This window comes from Narcine bancroftii, chromosome 7, assembly GCF_036971445.1.
Source record: "Narcine bancroftii isolate sNarBan1 chromosome 7, sNarBan1.hap1, whole genome shotgun sequence".
Taxonomy (NCBI): Eukaryota; Metazoa; Chordata; class Chondrichthyes; order Torpediniformes; family Narcinidae; genus Narcine; species Narcine bancroftii.
The window spans coordinates 78,002,992-78,023,023 of record NC_091475.1 but is presented as its reverse complement, the minus strand read 5'-3'; the positions used below and the strand labels follow the sequence as shown (position 1 = coordinate 78,023,023).

Below are 20,032 nucleotides of genomic sequence, written 5' to 3'. Positions count from 1 at the left end.
ATGTCTTCTCTCTGCCTTGTTCCCTTTTTCAGTTCTTTCCTGCACCCTCCCATCAGAGACAGTTAACTGGCTGCAGGATCTAAGTAAACGACTGGAGTACTCCAAGGTGGCCAGAGTCCGGAGAGCTAAAACTTTATACGTGCTAATCTTGAGCCATAAATTAATTCATCGAATTCAAATATTAAATTCCTTTTATTAGTGGTTTTTATACATCAGTGCATTTCACCACCAATAATCATAATACTTTCTACAGACCAGATACATTACAAAAATGTTTTCCTGATGGGAAATGATTCTTCCATTGACAGCAGAGTAATGGGTTGAGAGGAAGAATCCTGACATTACTGCAAATCACTGGCAGTTCAGCCTCAGGATGAGAAATGCATTGAGGAAAGCCTCTTGCTTGGCCCACCACTATTGTGTGGCTAAGGCTGATCTCACCTACTACACAATCAATGATCCACTGACTGTAGAGTTAACATCCAGACAGCACCAGTCAATTATCCACTCTTGGTTCCCCATCCTTGGATGTAAATGGTTGGGTTTTACTTTTGCTTTCCTTGAGTTGTGGTGCCAGCTCCCAAGAGGAAGTCACTCCTCTGTCCTGTGAAAAACAATAAGTTGGTTTGCAACATTTTTTGCAACAGATCAAATGGTGCTGAATGAATCCATCTCCCCAAAAAAGCCTTGACTGGCTTTTCCAACAACACCTCCCAACTCTGACTTCTATTGCCAAGGCCAAGGGCAGTGGGAATCATCACCACTTTTAGGTTGGCCCTTCCTACTGTAAGGTAAAACATCATGAGATGGGAATGTGTAGGGAGTTACCCTGTACAGGGCAGTAACAAGAAGGGGAGGTGTCCTTGTACTCCTGTTAGGTAAAACATCATGAGATGGGAATGTACAGGGCTGTAACAAGATGTGAATGCATCCTTGTACTTACAAGATAAGAGAGACATTGATGGATTGAGAGGCAGGAAGCTAGCAGGGAAAGGATAGCAACAGTTTTAGTCATTGGACAAGTAATGATATGATGATGTTCTAAGCACGTATCCAAGGGTATAAAAAATCACCATTTTGCTGATAACGGCAGAATGCATTCTCCGACTAACATGGTTAGTCGCAAGTGTTACAATCCGGTAATAAAGAACAAAGAACCCTGATTTCGACTCAGCCTGGTGTTTGTCTCACTCATTCATGAACAAAGCAGACCTAACACTACTCACATAGCATCCTTATTTGTATATATTTCTTTGTAACCATTGGGTCTACATCCTGGAGCTCCTTCACTAACAATGCTCCAAGGACTGGAGTGTTCCAAGGTGCAGCTTGCCAGCAGCTCCTCAGGGGCAGTGAGAGATGCTACTGATACCAAAAATTGATAGTGGCGGCGCAGCTTCAAAAATCAAAATAGCCATACAAGCTCTGCAAATAATGGTCCAAATGGGGTTGAGCAACACATTGATTTGTAAGCTAAAGAAATTGTAAAGCATCTCTGGAAAAGGTGATTCACAGATTCAGTTCTACATTGTTAGAGATGAAAATTGGGAAAACAAAATGAATTGCAATAACAAAAATGACAGAGGCATTGGCAAATAAAGAAGTATGTAAACGTGTGGCAGCTGTGAGTGCTGTCAGAATAGGTTGGAACTCTTCATTCAGACGTGAACACAGAGGCTATGCACAAAGAGCAGCGGGAATCAGGGAGTTGTTGAGGGGATATGCTAAGCTCTGTGTTTCATGGGAAGTACACAAGGGGAGAAAGGAATAAAAGATAGTGATTGAAGAGGCTGGAGGAGGGGGTGATGGTGGAGCCCTGAGTGAAGTGCAAGTACCAGCCAGGAGCACATGACCCAGCAGCCTGGTTTAGTAGAGAAACATTTCACTGAGGATACATGTGTTTGTAATTCTTGTGTATCTGATTGTCCTGTGCTGCAACACAACAGGAGAGTGGTTCAGATAACAGGCAGCATGGTGAGCGCAACACCCTTAGAGTGCCAGTTACACATCAAATAGGCTTTGTAAGATAGAGAGGAGCTGCACAATGCATAGCAGCTAAATCCAACTTCCAAGATTCTAGAGGAATGTACTTGAGTAGTGAGGGAAACAATTAGCATTTCAAGAAGAGATACTGGCTGAATATCTCCAGCCTTTTCTGCCTTTATTTTGGATTTCCAGCAATTCTTTGCTTTTGAATTAATTTTTATCAGCCAGACTCTCACTAAATCCCTCCTCTGTGAAATACTTGGAGCTATTTTGGTACTCAAGGAAAGTTCTCAAGACAGCTTTGGAATAGGTTAGCCCCTCTAACCAACTCCAATGAGATTATAACCCATCTGTGGCTTAGATACTTCTAGCAACTATGGTTCTTCAATCATTAACATCACCGCCTAACAAACATCTCTCAACTTCAGTGTGACAATTTCAATTCACCCCTAGCCTCAACAGCATTTTGTTCCATCCTGTAACAAACTCTGGTAAAGCTCTAATTTTAATGCTGCCTTTATTGTGGACTTGTCCGTCCAGAAGGATGCCTGGATTGGAGAACATGTCATATGAAGCAAGGATGACAAACAGAGCTAGGGCTTTCCTCATTGGAGCGATGAAGGATGAGAGGTGACTTAACAGAAGATTATGGGGGTCTTAGATAGGGTGGACAGACAACGTCTTTTTCCTGGGGCAACAAATACCTGAGGACATTTATTTAAGGTGACGAGAGGAAAGTTTTTTTTAAAGAGCGGTGGATGCTTTGCTGGGGGTGGTGGAGGAGGATGGTACAGGAGGATGGTACAGTGGAAACATTCAAAAGATTCTTAGATAGGCACATGGAGGTAAGAAGAGGGTTGTGTGTGAGGTAGGGAAAAATTAGATTGGGTAGAAGGTTTACACAGGTCATCGCAACATCGTGGGCCGAGGGGCCTGTATGTGCTGTAATGTTTTACTTTATTTTAAACTTCATCTTCCTCACCTCAATTAGAACACCTGTTACCTTCTAAATGCTGGGTATACAAGGCTTCTGTTAACTTTTGCAATTTTTTGTGATTTACTCTCATTTTAGGAGATGCTTTTTCTTTCTGGTTTCATCCTGTATATTGATCCTTGGTGGAAATCAGGGAAATGGGTAGGAGTGACTGTGTGGGTGTGTGTGAGAGTGCAAGAGAGAAAGAGAGAGAGTGCACAAACGTTGTATTAGTTTCACATGACAGTGTACAATAGACCTCACAGGCAGTACTTTATCTGCTCTTTTTAACTGCTGTCACCATTCATTTCCCACTCACCTTTATATTTATTCCAATTGCTGTGAGGTCCTTCCTCAGGGAGTCACAGGCTTGCAGGAGAGGTTGTCGCTCGATCTTCCGCTGCCTCCTGCGCTCCCTCTGCTGCTCTTCTTCTTCCTTGCTCAGCTCTCTGCCTCCGATGGAGCCTGGCTCCTGCTCATTCACTGTCAGAGCATAGCTCCTGACCTCCTGGCGAAAAGCAACCAATTGCTCAGCCACACTGTGAAGGGCAGCTGAAGATCTATCTGCTATCAGCAGCTGGAAAACAAGGAGACAACTCAGCACAATGGCAGTGTGAAGATTCTCTATATGCTTTGTGCTCAACAAGTCTCTAGTCACATCAGAATCCATGTAACACAACATTCAAATTCCTATACTCAGTGCCCTGACATCTGAAGGAAAGTGTGCCAAACACCTTCACTAACCTGTCTACCTGTGTTGCCACTTCCAAAGAACTATGAACCTGTACCCTTCATCCTTCCGACTTCCCAAAATTCAGAAGTTCCATCTGTCACTCCTTGGCTCACTTCCCTAGATGATCTCAATCCTGTTATTAGAGAGACCACCTCACTGTCTTACAGCAATTTTGGTGTCATCCACAAATTTACAAACCACATTAACCATGCTGTCATTCTCTTTTAAATGTCACAATTAGATCCTCCTTTGCAGCTTCCTCTGGCAACTCTTATATTCAATAAACCCATCACCCAAGGATCCTTTTATATCTTTCCCCATTCACTTTAATTCTATACCCCCAAGTTTGGTCTCCCCTACTGTGGGAAAAAGACATTAACCTTATTTTTTTTTAAAAATTGTGAGAGGCATAGATATCTCTTTAAGGTCACCTCTTAGCCTCGTACATTCCAGAAATATGTCCCAGCCTATCCAGTCTCTCCTTATAACTTAATGCCCTCAGTCCTGGTAACATTCTCATGAATCTTAGGTGAACCCTTTTCAGGCTGATGATACCTTTCTTCATCAAGATTTTGCACAACTTGGTGAAGCCACATTTGGACTACAATGGGCATAGGTTTAAAATGAGAAGGTAAAAGGATCTCGAGGGGCAATCCTTTTCACAGAGGTTAATGGGCACACGGAATGAGCTGCCAGAGGAAGTGGTAGAGCTGTTAATGTGGAAGGATCCTTTGGTAGCATGGACAAGTTAGGTCGAAGGGCCTGTTTTTGTGCTCTGTAACTTATCTCTGTATTTCTGGCTCTTTAACCAGATCTAAAAAAAAAACAATTTTTTATATTTTTCCTTTCAGAACTTGATGCAATTGTAAATATTGTTACAGTTTTCAAACAGTCCCAAATGTTTTTATTTTCCAAGTTCGAAGAACCCTTGATAGGAAAATATTTCTTCCTTCCTTAATTTCGATTTCAAAACTCAGTGTCTCATCCTTGGAACTGAATAGAGATCAAGTGGAAAACATCCTTTGCTGTAACCCCTCAAAATATGAAAACCTTCTTTTAGATCCTTTCTAAACCAGTGAAAAAAAGGATCAATAATCTAGTTTTTTTCCCCAATTCACAGCTCTTAGTCTGGTAATAACTGGATGAGGTTTCACTGTGCTGCAATATCCCTGCTGTCTACCAACTCACTGCTGCCTTGTTGAAACCTTAACATTACACTGCACAGTTATGTGGAACTTGAAGGAATGCTGGAAGTGTTTTTGTAAATTTGGAGTAGGATAAGTGCTTCACCAGTAGGCACATGGTCAGCAAGAGGAGATACAAGTGGAATGCAGCAATGGAAGAGCTATGTCACAGTGACCATAGACAGGTTGGTTTGGAGTTGCACAAAACCACAGCCAGTTCAAACTATCCTCATCTAACAATTATATTTATAACCTGACACCAGCACGACACCTCTCGTTCCCACCACTTCAATAGTGTGCACATTTCTTTTAATGCTCTATAAACTTGACTGTTGTTGTGAAGAATATTCAATCAAATCTTGTTTGAGTACAGCAAACAGTAACAAAAATACAAAAGTCTTAGTCTGGTCGGAAATATATAGGAAGCACAGGAGAATAATTTGTTTTCCATGTTCTGCAAAACACAATTGTCGGGCATTTAAAATGACTTGTACTGAATGCTTCAGAGAGATTTAAGGGTTCAGAAGAATATGGGAAAAATGCAGGCGGGACTGGCTTGAGTATCTTGCTTGGTCAGATTCAACATTGGGCCAAGGAACCTTTTACTGTTCCTCAAAATGCTACGACTAGAACACTACGACTAATAGAAACCAGGATAGGAAAAAGTTTCTTCTGCATGTGCTACCTTCTCTATTTTTAATTGCACAAGAGTGTTTATTTCAATCACTCAGAAAGTAGCTCATACAGCAATGGGAGAGAGCACCATTGAGGGAAAGAATGGTGGTGGGCAGCAGAGAAGAAATGAAGGAACACATGCAAGTCTAGTTACAAATACATCGCCCAATGTTACAGAAGTCTGAAAAGCTGAGAACTGCAGATGCTGGAAGTCGGAAACAAGAGAAAATCCTGGTGATCACAGTTTTGCTTCAGGTGACCAATCAGCTCGCAAGAACTTGTTGCAGAAGAAGGTTTCTTCATAGGATTCAAGATTCGTTTATTGTCATGGAAGAAGATAGTGCAATATTACACAAAATTTGCTTTAGTTGGCAGAAATTGCCTGAAGCACTTCATAAGTCAGAAAAAAACAGAAAGAAAGTCCCCAAGTATCTGTGGATTCGACTCCAGCACCTGCAGCCACAGAGTTGAGTCCAAACCATCAGCAGTCCGAGCTCCAGATCCAAACCTCTGACACCATCAGGAAACCTTCAGCACCCTCTCACATCATGGTTCCATTACCTGGTATGCCTTCAGCCAGTCTCCAGCTGTCTGCCACTTGCTGTGAATTCCTCCACCGCAGTCACCAGTAGCCTGCAGCCTACATGGGTTCCCCACCTCGGGTCACCAACAGCCCACTGACTGTGTACTTCAGTTGCAGAACCCCTCACTGGTCCGTTCTAGGATCACTGCCCTTTGGATCCTCTGCTTCTCCTTCTCAAACTGAAGGTGTTCTCCCCATTTTCTGTTGCCCTGGCCCAGTCCTCTGCTTCCCCAGAGTCTACAAACCCCCCATGGCTGTTGCCAATCATAGGTGCAGACCCCAACGGTGGCAGAAGTTTTAAATAAAACCACCGTTGTCTCCATTAACGGGCTGTTTAAAGCATGTACAGAGTTGACGGCAGTCAATTTGGGCAGTTAGACACCTCGGGAGCGCTATGACTTCATTCCCCACTCTCCTCGAGTCCACACCAGAGGCAGCACTGCCATCTTCATTCTCATGCTCTATCTACAGAAATCTTGTAACCTATGTCCAACTGTATAACACGAAGGTAGATCACCTTCAAATGACCTGCTATCAGAACTGGAATTCAAAATTGTGGCATCAGATATTAAACTGAAGCCTCTTCTATCCTCTCAGGTAGATTTAAACAATTTCTAAGATGACCTTCAAAATTACACTCAATGATTGAATCAAAATTTACTCTCCACTTTAAATTCAAGTTCATTGTCAAATGTACTGAATTGCAGTGTCAAATTGGTTTGTGTGTGCAATCCAGCTGGTTAACCAATATACAACACAGAAGTTAAAAACAGTACAGAGCACTAAGTTGGAGAGATCAGCTGGAACAGAATATGGGCAAAATAATTTACTAGTGTCAACAATGAGAAGCTGGAGGGGCTCAGCAGATCAAGCAGTATCCATGGGGAGAAATGGTTAGTCAACATTTCAGATCTGATCCCTTTCTTGATAAAGGATCTGATTGGCTATTTCTCACCATGAAAGCCACCTGATCCACTGAGGCCCCTCCAATTTCTTGTTATTTGCTCAAGATCCCAGCATCTGCAATTTTTGTGAAGTTCATTCAGGAGGTTGATAAGTGGGAAATACATTGTCCTTGAGTCTCGTGGTATATGATCGCACTTGTGAATCTACTTTCCAACAGGAGGTGGCTGAAGTGAATGTGACCGGGTGGAATGAGTTTTGCAACATGTTGGCTGCTTTTCCAAAGCCATTGGGAGTTTGTATGATGGTCTGAGCTGCAATCACAACTCTGCAGTTTCTTGCAATTTTGAGCACAGCAGTTCCCATGGTGATGCATCCTGGCAGGATATTTTCAATGGTGCATTCGTAGAAGTTGTTGAGGGATGGAGGTAACGTGCCGGATTTTCTCAGGCTTCTGTAGTAGTAAAGGCATTGGTGCACTTTCTTGGCATTTGGACTTCTGATTGGACCAAGACTAGTCATTGGAGACATTTACCTCCCACTAAGAACTTAAAGCTGTCTACTATCTCTATCTTGGCACTGTTGATGTGGACGGGGGAATAAGATCCACCCTTCTTCCAAAAGTCTATAATTCCTCAGTCCTGCTGACAGGCTGTTGTCCTGGCACCAACCCACTCATCCCTCTATCTCCCTTCTACATTCTGATCTGTTGTCGTTTGAGATCGAGCCTATGACAATGGAGTCATTTGTGAATTTATAGATGGAGATAGAGCAGTGTTTGGCTACATAGACACAGATGTGCAGGGAATATAGTTGAGGGTTGAGTTGGCAGCCTTGTGGTGCAGCAATATTAAGGATGATCATGGAAGAGGTGTTTTCACCAATTCTCACTGATCATGCTCTGTAGGATAGGATCCAGTTGCAGAGGGGATGCTTGAAACCCAAAGGCTTACAATTTGAGAGGAGTCTTCTTTGGCACTTTGATGTTGAAGGCAAAATGGCAGTCAAAGTAGTCATAGTGGTCTAACATGGGTTCTTGTAACTGAGGTGTACCAAAAGGCAGATTCAGATGTTCAGCCATTTCCTCTGCTGAGATAACCCAAAACCCATATGACCCTAACATGGGTATAAAATGTGCTTCAGCATTACACTTTAATAATCCTTCCATCATCATTGCTCCAGGAGAGCAAGCCTCATTACCTGCCAGCAACCACTCAACATATTCAAAACTTGCACAATGAGATTAAAAGCAGGGCATGCCAAGGGTACATCACCTCCATCACACAGAACACGGCAGCTGCAAATGAAGTTTAGGAACATCCTTTCTCGTACTGACCTCGTTAACCTTCATTAGAAAGTGACATTATGCAAAGACTAATTCCAATCTATAAGAATAAATGGAAACCATTTCAGGTTTCAAAGTTCAGATGTATAGTTAAGGGTACATACATCACATACAACCCCAAAATTCTTTTTCCTGCCAGGCAAAACTTCTACATATTGGTTGTGCAAAAAACTCAAGAAAAGAGTACTCACCTGACCATCATCAAGAGAAATACCGACAGTATCGAGGAATCGTTTGACGTAAGCAATTATTGCCCCAAACACAGCAGGGCTCCTGGGGTAATCTTCCTCCTGGCATAAAAGGCCGATTGTTAGTCGATAAGGTCACAGCCTACCTTTAACCCCAATATCATTTCCTGCCACTCATTTTCCTCGATTTCTTATTGATCTCTGGTCTAAATTTAGACATTAACCAAGCCTCCAAGACTCCCTTGCTTTGCAAATTTCAAAGACGTTAACCTTTGGTTAAAGAAATTTCTCTTCTTGAATGTTTGAGCCTTTAAGACAGTGATCATTGCTGGATCTGCAGTGTTAAACTGCTTCATAATTTTGTTCGTTTCAAAATCACCTCTCATTCTTCTGAACTCTTAAGAGTACAGGGTCCAGTATGCTTAACCTCTCCACAGATGATAAACCCTTCTCATCTGATAGTCAGAACATATAGCAGGAGTAAGCCACTAAGCTTTCCAAACCTGCATCACTTTTCATCAAGATCGTGACTGATTTTCTACCTTCATTCTGTTATAATCAACACAACACTTGTTCTGAAAATGTGACCCCTGCTTTTCTACTTCTCACCAGGCAAACATGCAGCTTGTTAAATCCTGCCAGTATTTTGGAAGTTTCTCATTATTTTACTCCAGGGACTATAATCCTTGTCCTCCCGATCTCTCCTCATTCAGGAGTGAAACACAAAAGTCTGCAGTTCCTATTTCACTCCTGTATGTTGAAGGTCATACAGGAACCAGACTACTGAGCCTTTTCTCTCCCTCTGTAGCATCTATCCTCTGTAAGATGAGGGCAAAACTGTGAAATACTCCATGACCTCCTGAACAAGATCCAATGCAATTGGGTTAAGTGATACAGTTGGCTTAGCGGTTAGCACAATGCCTTTACAGTGCCAGTGATTGGACCAGGGGGTTCGAGTCCCACTCTGTACGAAAGGAGTTTGTCGCTCACTCAGTGTCTGCATGGGTTTTCTCCGGGGGCTCGGGATTCAAAACGAACTGGAGGTGTAGGTTAATGGGGTGTAAATTGGGCAGCACAGAATCATGGGTCAAAATGGCCTGTTACCATGCTGTATGTCTAAATTTTTAAAAATTAAAATTACTCCTGTATTCAATTCCTCTCATAATAAAAACCAACATCAAGATTAAGGTAAATCAAAGAATTGTATAATCATATTAAGAGCAAAGGTAGCCAGCAGGGAACAAAATGGCAATCTGTGTGAAGCCAGGGGACTTATGCAAGGTCATTTAAGACTTAAATGAACACTTCTCTTTTGTATTCACTACAGGTGTTGAGGTGGAGAACTGAGAGAAGAGGATGATGACATTTTAAAACATATCGTCATTAAAAAGGAATTGCAGAACAATGTTTTGTTTTCTCAAATCTTAAAACCACCATCCTTTTCCTGAGGGAAAAGATTTAACAACCCATTTTAAAATTCAAAACCAATGATAATGCAGCACTCTCAGCTCTGGAAAGCAATAGAAACAGTGGATGCCGGAATCTGAAACAGAATATTTTGTATGAACTCAACCAGTTAAGCAGCATCTGTGAAAAGAGAAAGTTGTCAACATTTCAGATCAAAGACCAGCAGAATCAGAGCATAACTGATGAAGCATCAGCTATTCTACCTGAAAGAATGACTGGTTTCTTTTTCCACAGATGTTGCTTGACTGGCTGAACTCTCCCAACTGCTTCTGTTTCAGACTTCCTCAGTAACGTCTACACAATCTGGGCTAATATCTGTGATAAGCATGAAAGGAGAGAATATTTTTTCTTCACTGTTTATTAAGACAGAAACAGCTTACAGGGCTGTATAGCTTTGAAACATGCATCCCATTTATTTAAAATAATATGTTAATTGGGTACGAAAGGAAAATAAGGCACGTAAGTGGGAGTATAGCCTTATCAGCTTATCTTCTTTTAGGCAGTCGCTTGAGTTCTGGTTTATGGATTCGGAGGTAACCAATGAGGCCAATGTGGCAACTGCAAACTCTTCCATAGAAGGGACAGCTGTGTGACAGTGTGGGGTGGTGCATTTTCACTATTTACATAGGGATCCCAATCCACTGACCAGGGATTCTCAATACCATCCTGAATGCTCTTGCAATTTGTCTAAGAGCGCAGGACTTTACGAAGGAAACACTGCATATTTACAGCACTGGAATAACTGAGGCATTCCATTAAATGAGAAAAGTGTTAACTGAGAAGCTGTACTGAAGAAGTGCTATGCTATTGGGGAGTCAGTACTGAGGGAGTGCTGCAGTGTTTAAAAAAAAACAGGGCTGAAGCGTTTCCTCCCACATTCCAAAGATGTATGGTTGTTAGAAGGTAGACAGTGCAGCATTTCTTTTAGAGATGCTGGTGCTATCTACAAGAGGCTGGCTTCTCTCTTGGGCAGAATGAAAAGATCCCATGTTGCTACTTCAATAGGGACTGCAGGACTCTTCCCCAGTTTGCCAGCCGGTACTCATCCCTCAATCACGATCTTAAAGAGAATATCTGGTTATTACAGTATTATTCCTTGGTCAAATCCCATTTTGCATAATATGGGCAGTATTTCTGGAAAATAATTGCAAGCCCTGAGATAGAGTGCATAACGAAACTTAACGTGTGTGAATCCCTCAATTCTAGCACATCCCAGGGGAGCCCCAACAATATTACAGTACAAGCCTCTGCCTCAATAATGCTTTCATAAAACCTAACATGCTCATCATGAAATCACTGAATAATACACTTCCAATGCACAAATTCCTAATAGGTTACCTTGGTAACTGTTTGAAGCTGTCTGTTGCCATGGTGAATTAGATTTATAATTGAATTAGTTGCCCGTGGGGTGTCAAAATCATCAGCGAAGGCAGCCTTCACATCAGCTTTAGTTGCATTTAACCTGCATGTAAAACAAAGAAAGCAAAAAGAATGAAATTTAACCTTTGAAAAGAATGCAAGAAAAATGAACATTTCATTGAAATGCAACATCAAAGGCACGGTAAAAAATGATTATTAACGGAAGCATCCAATGCTATCACAGAATGAAACCACCACAGATTATGCTGTGATCCAACAGTCCCCGCAAGAGTTTGACAAAGCCTGAGATTGTGGCTTTGTGTTGTCTGAAATTACAAAATAAAAGCAGGCTGAGCACATACTCCTCTGTGAACATTGGCCCACACAACTATTACCCTGACCATGGTGAGTTCTGACCCAACATCCCAAAACCCAATAGAAATACTGAAGGGTCAAATGATTCAATGGGCAGTACTTCCACCTCCAAGTCAAAAGATGTGGGTTCAATCCCACTCAGGAATTTTGGGGCAGCACAGTGTTAGTGCAACACTATTACAGTGCCAGCGACCAGAGTTTGAATCCATCGATGCAAGGAGTTTGTATGTTCTCCCCATGTCCATGTGCGTTTCCTCCCACATTCCAAAGATGCATGGAGTTAGATTAATTGGCCACATGGGTGCGTTTATGGGCCAAAAGGGCCTATTACCATGCTGTTTAAAATTAAACTTGAGGACAAAATTTAGTCCAAGGGTCAGTGCTACAAAGCTGGAGAGGTAGGAAGGGCTGAACAAATGGTGCATGGAAGTGGGGCAATACAGCTATTCTGTGCTGTCATTGGGGTGGTGATGAATATTAAACAGCCCTGCATCAGTCCAGTGTTGACGTGTTATTTGACAGATAAAACATTAAACAATCATGAACGTAAAAGATCCAATGGCAAATCCAATCCAAAGATTTCTCCTTCATTAAAGATGATCTGATCATTATCACATTGCTGTTTGGGAGGACAAAAAAATTGGCCATGTCATTTCCCTCAACAATCATTTCTACACTTAAAAAGAGATAAATTTTTGGCTTGGTGCCTGGACAACAACCTAAAAACTGATAATGAGTAAGGTTATTTTCATATACACAAATATTGAGACGCACTGAAGTTCTTAATTGTTGCAACCAAGCAGGTTCGTAAAATACACTGTGATAGTCTACATTAAATTACCTAAATATACCAAGACAGGATAAATAAAATAAATATAAAGGGATAGATAAATAGTCACTGTTGCAGGCATTGCAAAAAAAACGTTAAATGTCAACAGTGCAAATCGATCTTTCAGCAGTCCCAGATTGGTTTCAGAACTAATTTCTCTCCACTGCAGTCCCATCAATAAAGATGGGTGCATGGTTATAGACTTTCGGAGGAAAGGCAGAACTTATTCCCCAGTCCGCATCAATGGTGTAGAGGTGGAGCTACTGGACAACTTTAAGTTCCTTGGATAAATATCTCCAGTGACCTGTCCTGGTCCACCCACATCAACACCAAGGAAGCACACCAGCGCCTCCACTTCTGAGGGAACTTGGCATGTCAGTGGCATTCCTTGACACCTTCTACAGGTACTCCATTGAAAATATCCTGCCAAAGTGCATCATTCTGTGGGACGGGAACTGCTCTACCCAAAACAGCAATGAAGTGCAGAGTATCATGAACTTGCGCGTGCGCACACACACACACTAATAGGGAACTGCCTCCACTCACTAATAGGGAACTGCCTCCACTCACTAATAGGGAACTGCCTCCACTCACTAATAGGGAACTGCCTCCACTCACTAATAGGGAACTGCCTCCTCACACACACACACACACACACACACTAATAGGGAACTGCCTCCTCTCACACATACACATACACACACACACTAATAGGGAACTGCCTCCTCTCTCTCTCTCACACACACACACACTAATAGGGAACTGCTTCCACACACTAATAGGGAACTGCCTCCTTACACACACAACATACTAATAGGGAACTGCCTCCTCACACTAATAGGGAACTGCCTCCTCACACTAATAGGGAACTGCCTCCTCACACTAATAGGGAACTGCCTCGTCACACACACATCTGCTGCCTTGGAAAAGCAGCCAACATTTCAAACAATTTGCCTTGCCCCAGCCTTATCCTCTTCAGGTCTCCCCTTCTGTCAGGAAGATTCATGAGCAGGAGTTCACAAACCACCAGATTCAAGGACTTTCTTTTGTGCTGTAATCAGGCTCCTGAATGAACCCTGAAGTTGCTCAATACCAACTGATCTCTCGCTCTCTGTAATTCTGCATTTTTGTGTTGCATCTTGCTTGTTGTATTATGTAAGAAACATCTACTGGTCTGCTGACAAAACGACTTCTATCACTGCATCTTGGAACTCATTAATAAAAGCAAACCTGATGAACTGGAATTGTTTAAATACAACCTCTTTGTACCTACCTTTCCCATAACAAAGTTTCATCAACTAATGGGCAGATCAATTGTCCTTTCATGTAAGCAGAGGCATCGTGAATAAAAGCAGAAATGGAGTCGAGAAGAATTCTAGCTTCCATCATACTGGCATCACTGAATTCCACTGCTAAAATTCAAAGGCAATACAGATTCAGCAATGTTCAACTATCACACATCAACAGCTTTTTTCAAACTTTTAAAGCTCTGAAGGTCAGACCTGATCTGTATTTTGACAGAAGGCAAAACATTCGGAACTGATTCGCTGTGAATTTTTCCAAGAGTTTCTGGTAAATAGAGGAAATGGAATGTTACCATTTTGAGGGATTAAAGGAACAATCTGCAACTCAGAGGCATACAGGACAGAAACAGGACCTCCAGACCATTGCGTCATATGCCATCAAGTGCCAATCTACATCTTGCATCCCCCCCCACCTCATAAGAGATAACTTAAAGTAGCCAATGAACCTACCAATTATATATCCAAATAATAATGACGGCTCCTGCAGCATTCCTTAGCTCCATCTCACATCTAGGATTATTCTCAATTCTCTGGAAAAGCCAGCAGAATGCATTGCCTATTTTATTTTAAGTTGTTGGGTTGCTATCCTGGGCTCCTTTCCCTCGTGGGAGGAATATGGCAGCAATGAAAGTATGTTTGATCTTATCTAGCAAATTGTAGCATGGGTATTAACATTCAGCCGGTCTCTCCTTTTTTAAAAAAAAATGTATTTAATCAACATATACAAGACCAAATAAGTGACAATATTATATACCAAAATAATATAATAGATAATGTTGAAACTATAGATAAGAAAAAAACTAAAAAAACTACCTTCTACAAATAAAATCTAAAACCCCTATTAACCCACCTTCCCCCCTAAAACTAATCTAATCCCAAAACTAAAATACATAATATTTCATTATAAAATTACAATTGATTAATTCAGTTTGCACCAGTTGACACTCAAAGACATCATAAAATTATTATATCTTCAGGGAAAACTTCACTGATCAGGAAAAATAAAGAAAAATTTTATAATTTTAATTACATTATTCTAGCAAATGGACCCAAAATTTGCAAAAAAAATAAGGAATATTTATCCCTTAAATTATATGTATTTTTTTCTAATGGAATATAACTTTGAATCTCAGCATGCCATCTATCTAATAGTAATGAAAGGTCAGATTTCCATGTTACAACAACACATTTCCTTGCTATTATTAAAACCAACTTAACAAATTTTAATTGCAAATCTGACAGCAACAATTTAGGAGTGGCACTTCCAAAATCCCCCCCCCCCCCACCCCCCACCCCCCACGCCCCACGCCCCACCGTTATCTGTTGAAAAAAATTTACGAATAGAAACCCAGAAAGAGTTGACCTTTAAACAAGACCACAGTCTCTCCTTTTATATGCAGCAGCTCCAAATGTTAAGGGATGGGTAATAGTCACCTCATATGTCCAATCAACATTTCAGCTTCAACTTGTTCTGGTTTGTGTATTTCTCCCTTGTTTTGAGACATGTTCTGGGTGTGGGGATTTGCATTGCATATTGTGTTTGGCTTAAGTTTGGGGTGCCCACTGTACCCACTCCTTTAGCCTTCTGCACCATGTTTGCAACTCCATTATGGGGTGGGGCGGGGGGGAAAAGAAGGATTCTGTAGAAATGGAGACATCTTCCCAAGAACAAAGACTCCAGGGGCATTAAATTCCCCTTCAAGTTGTCTTGTAGGAATTCATTCTTAGGGCATTGCTTTCATAGAGCAGATGAATAAGTTAACCTTAGCAGAACTATTATTGAATTAAAGGAAATTGCATATTACAGTGATTGCTTTTAAACCATGATTAATTGGAAATTTCAAACAATCCAACTTAAAAATTAAATTTTAAAATGCACCAGATTTAGGATAATTTCCTATTCGTATTTTGTGAAACGAGGACTTCATTATCAGCATGCATAATGCCATTGAAAGTCACCCATCGCCAGGAATGAATCTTCAATCCCAAAGTAAGATGGACTGTCGAGGCTGAGTAAAGTGCATCCATTTCATAAGACATGATTTGATGGCTGGGTGGCAGGAATGTCTTGATCAGTGCAAGAAACCTGTAATTTTGTAATGTACATCTTGCATTCGCCCCCCTCTAACTGCATAAATATGCCAAGAAGCAAGTGTATTGTGAGGTGATGATCACTTTCTCAGACCTTGACAGCAGGAACAATGTCACTTTCTCAGACTTTGACAGCAGGAACAATGTTTTTCTAAGATGTGTTCATAAATCAATGAGTTTTCATCACAACCTGCAGCTTTCATTGGGAATTACTTTATTTTGCTTAAGCTGAGGAAATAAACAAAGGGAATAAGTGAAAGATTATTGAGATACGAGTACATAGTTACCTTAATTGTGATGTAGTTTTTCAATGATTTTGACATTTTTTGGTCACTTCCCTTCAAATGTAAATTCCCTGAAATAGAAGGAGCACACATACACACAATAAACCTAATTTATTTTCAAAGTAACACAAGATGACATCTGCAATGCCAAATTTACATCAACCCCTTTTCCTTAAAAATCAATAGTGAAGTTTCATATGAAAGGATTACTCAATTCTCTAACATGCATTTTCTGATAACTGTCAAAGACAACCAGCACCAGCCAAATCTTGATCCTCTAACTGCTCACTGCACAAAACAAATACCTGGGAGGAGATAAAAATGCATAGAATGAATGGCCAACATAGTGGCCTAATGCGAAAAATCAATGATCTGATTCCTCCAGGGGATAGGAGGATTTCTAAAAGGTATAGCAAAACTGAAGAAAGTAATAATCTAAGATTCAGAAGCAAAAACATAAGAAAATATGAGCAAGAGTTGGCTACCTCTCAAGATTCACATAATTAACATCCAGCTGATCTGCTCCAGGCTTCAATTTCTCCTCTGTACAGTTCCCTACAACCCCCATTCCTCAATCTAGCAAATATTTCTCCGTCTCCACCAAGATCCATCTGCCACCATCCTCAGGGGCAGAAAATTGCAGAAATTCACTACCCACCGAGAGAAAAACCATTCTACACACTACAGTTTAAAATTATTCTTTTATTTTATAGTGAGTTTTTTTGTGATTCTCCCATAGTGAAAAGATCCCAATAACCATGGCCCCCTCAGGATCTTGTATGTTTGAGTAAGATCACCCTTCATTCTTCCAAACTCCCCAAAAAAATACAGACCCAAATTGTGTTTTTTAAGGTGACCAAACCAACAGTCAACACCCTGTACAACTGTAACCAAATCTCACCAATCTTAAATAGCATACCCTTCGCAATAAAGGACAATATGCTGGGTATAATTTCATGTCATTTATATATGTTAATAGATGAAGTAAGCTGAGTAAAACAGAAATAAGTGTGAGATTCTTAGGTTCCAGCACAGGAGGCCATTTAGTCTATCAAATATGTACCAAATCTAGGTAAGAACTCTCCATTTATCCTGTAAATTATTTCCTTCATTTCTTTTTTGAAAAATACAACTGAATCTGACTTTACAATCCACAGCAGCAAATTTCATACCTTAAATACTTGTTGCGTTTTCCCTTTCCTTATCAATCCCTCAGTCTTTCCATTTTGAATAGTGCAATTATTTATCTAATCCTTAGGCTTATTGATCTTTTATATCTTCTTCAATCTAATACTATTTTCATGTTCTCATGTTAGCCATGAGAGCACCAGTTTTCCTGCTGGGTTGTGTGTCTTGAAAGGCATACATACTTATTGACAAAGATGTTTTAATTCTTTAAATGTGGCTTCCTGGTTTACCATAGCTAACTCAAGCCTCATAACTTCATAGTTTCTTTTGTTTCAATTTAAAACTCTGGTCTTGGATTGAACGTTTTCCACGTTTGTATAAAATTATAATGTATTATAATGATAATTTCCCCAAATGCTCCTTATCAGAGAGAACACCGAAGAACACAGGAACAGGCCCTTTATACTCATGATGTCTGAGCTGAACGCAATGCCAAATTGAACTAAATCTCTGCTGCCAAGACATGATACATATCCCTCTACTTCCTGCATTTAAAAAATTGATAAAGCATATTGAAGCTGGACTTTGTCTGGGATAATTAATATTTTTTGTTAGACTACATCTAAAATAGCTTGTTCCCTAATTGGTTCTTCAATGTATCGATTTGGGAAAATATCTCTTCCATATTATTTATTCACCCTGTGTAGTGGGCCGAGTGGCTGCGTAGCACTGTATTGTGAACATCTGCTGGGGTGGCTCACCAGTGGATGCGTAGAGCTGCAGACTGGGTCATTGCTCACTCACCTGCGAAAGAAACCATGTGCATGCGGCGCTGCAAGCCAAGTAGCGGCACAACAGACCGTTGTGCCTCTTTCTAGAGGGCGCATGGATCCCATCATGTTTACTTTAAACACGCAAATTGGTAACGTCACTCGCAGTCTCGTGGAGCTCGGATCGAGAGGGATACAAAAGGAGGAAGCAAACTCAAATAAACAGTCTTTGCTGACTAGACCTGTGTACGTGTATTCATTTAGTAGCTCTACTGGAGTAGTCTACAATTGGTGACTCTGACTGGAAGATTGAGTCCCCATGGGTGCAACAACAGCAGCAGTTGCCGCCACAACTGCAGTTAACATGGTGGGAGTTCACTTTTCTCTTTTTTGGACCCAGTTTCATCTTCAGCCGAGGACAAAAAATTTTGGCATGTTGTCAGGGCATTTGACTACAGCAGCTAAAGTGAGTGAATTCAATGCACACCCGCCCCCCCCCCCCCCCCACCCTCCCCCAGCAGACAACCAAGTTCCTCCAGTTCTTCCTGAAAACACAAGAATTAACCAGGCATGAGCAGGGCATGCAGCTTTTGAATAAGGAGGGTTTAGGCAACAGGAATCCTTCCAATCTGATGAATGAGATGCTCACGTTAGCAGTCATACTCATTGCTTACTTTTCAAGACTTTAATCCTGTCAAAGCTTCCGGGTCGCATTTCCATACAAATAGTAAATGTGGATTTCCGCCGTCCCCAAGACGCGGCCCAGGAGCCTGACAGACTCTACTGTATGCCAATGCAAAAGTCTGCCCACATACAGCCCGTATTCTCAGCAGATACATCTCCCATGCCCTGCGTACCACCCCTGTCCATGGTTCAGACAAAAAAGGAGGAAAGTATTGATAGACGCCGAGAATGTTGCTTTTACCATTGCCAGTGGGGGAAAAATGCCCATAGATGTGTGCCCCCATGTAGCTACTACAAAAAGGTGTCGGGACACGACAGAACCAGCTGTCAGTACTGGCCTCGGCAGCTGGCACAAGTACTGGCCTCGGCAGCTGGCACAAGTACTGGCCTCGGCAGCTGGCACAAGTACTGGCCTCGGCAGCTGGCACAAGTACTGGCCTCCTCAGTGTTCAAGATGACGCTTGTAAACGCAAGTTTCTTGTAGACACAGGTGCTGAGATCAGCTTGCTCCCACCTATATACTTTGAGAGGACGCATGAGCGACAGGACTTTGCTCTTCAATCTGCAAACGGGACTTCTATTCCCAGCTTTGGCACGCAATGTGTCATGATTAATATAGGAGAGGCGACATTCCATTGGGATTGTATTTTGGCTTTTGTCATGCCCATTTTGGGTGCAGATTCTTACGATCCCATGACCTGCTAGTCGAGGTTAAATGGAGGAAGTTAGACAATGTCATCACTTTCCAAACATACCCGCTGATAAGCAGCAAAGGGTGAGTTTCCCAGCTCAGGGTGCACACCCTGTGCAAAGACACCTATACTGCCCTGGTCAATGAATTTCCTGGTGTGCTCTCTCTTAATTTCAATTTTTCCACAACAGCCCATGATGTGTCCCATTGCCTCATGCCAACCGATTTACGCCAAGGCTCGTCGTCTCCCACCGGATAAGCTACAGCAGGCAAAGGCAGAATTTACTGCCATGGAGGAATTGGGTATCATTCAGAATTCCAATAGTTCTTGGGCTGTCGATTACCGCAGGCTCAATAATATAACTACACCTGACAGATACCCCATTCCTCATATACAAGATTTTACTGCCCATCTGCACAATTGCTGTGTTTTTTCCAAAGTCAATCTCAACAAGGAATATCATCAAATCCCAGTCCATG

At 41.4% G+C, this 20,032-nt stretch overlaps 1 protein-coding gene across 8 annotated transcripts in view; it reads right to left on the bottom strand.

The window, feature by feature from the left end:
• Window positions 1-173: 173 nt before the first annotated feature.
• cars2 (cysteinyl-tRNA synthetase 2, mitochondrial) overlaps window positions 174-20,032 on the bottom strand; it is a 54,975-nt gene continuing 35,116 nt past the window's right edge. For all 8 annotated transcript variants that reach the window (XM_069890409.1, XM_069890402.1, XM_069890404.1 and 5 more), the window contains 7 exons: window positions 16,283-16,350; window positions 14,103-14,169; window positions 13,874-14,012; window positions 11,376-11,499; window positions 8,574-8,672; window positions 3,279-3,536; window positions 174-604 (listed from right to left, as the gene is read on the bottom strand). In XM_069890409.1, coding sequence (XP_069746510.1) covers window positions 497-604; window positions 3,279-3,536; window positions 8,574-8,672; window positions 11,376-11,499; window positions 13,874-14,012; window positions 14,103-14,169; window positions 16,283-16,350 — 863 coding nt within the window. In that variant the 3' untranslated portion in view covers window positions 174-496. The remainder of the gene's footprint in view (window positions 605-3,278; window positions 3,537-8,573; window positions 8,673-11,375; window positions 11,500-13,873; window positions 14,013-14,102; window positions 14,170-16,282; window positions 16,351-20,032) is intronic.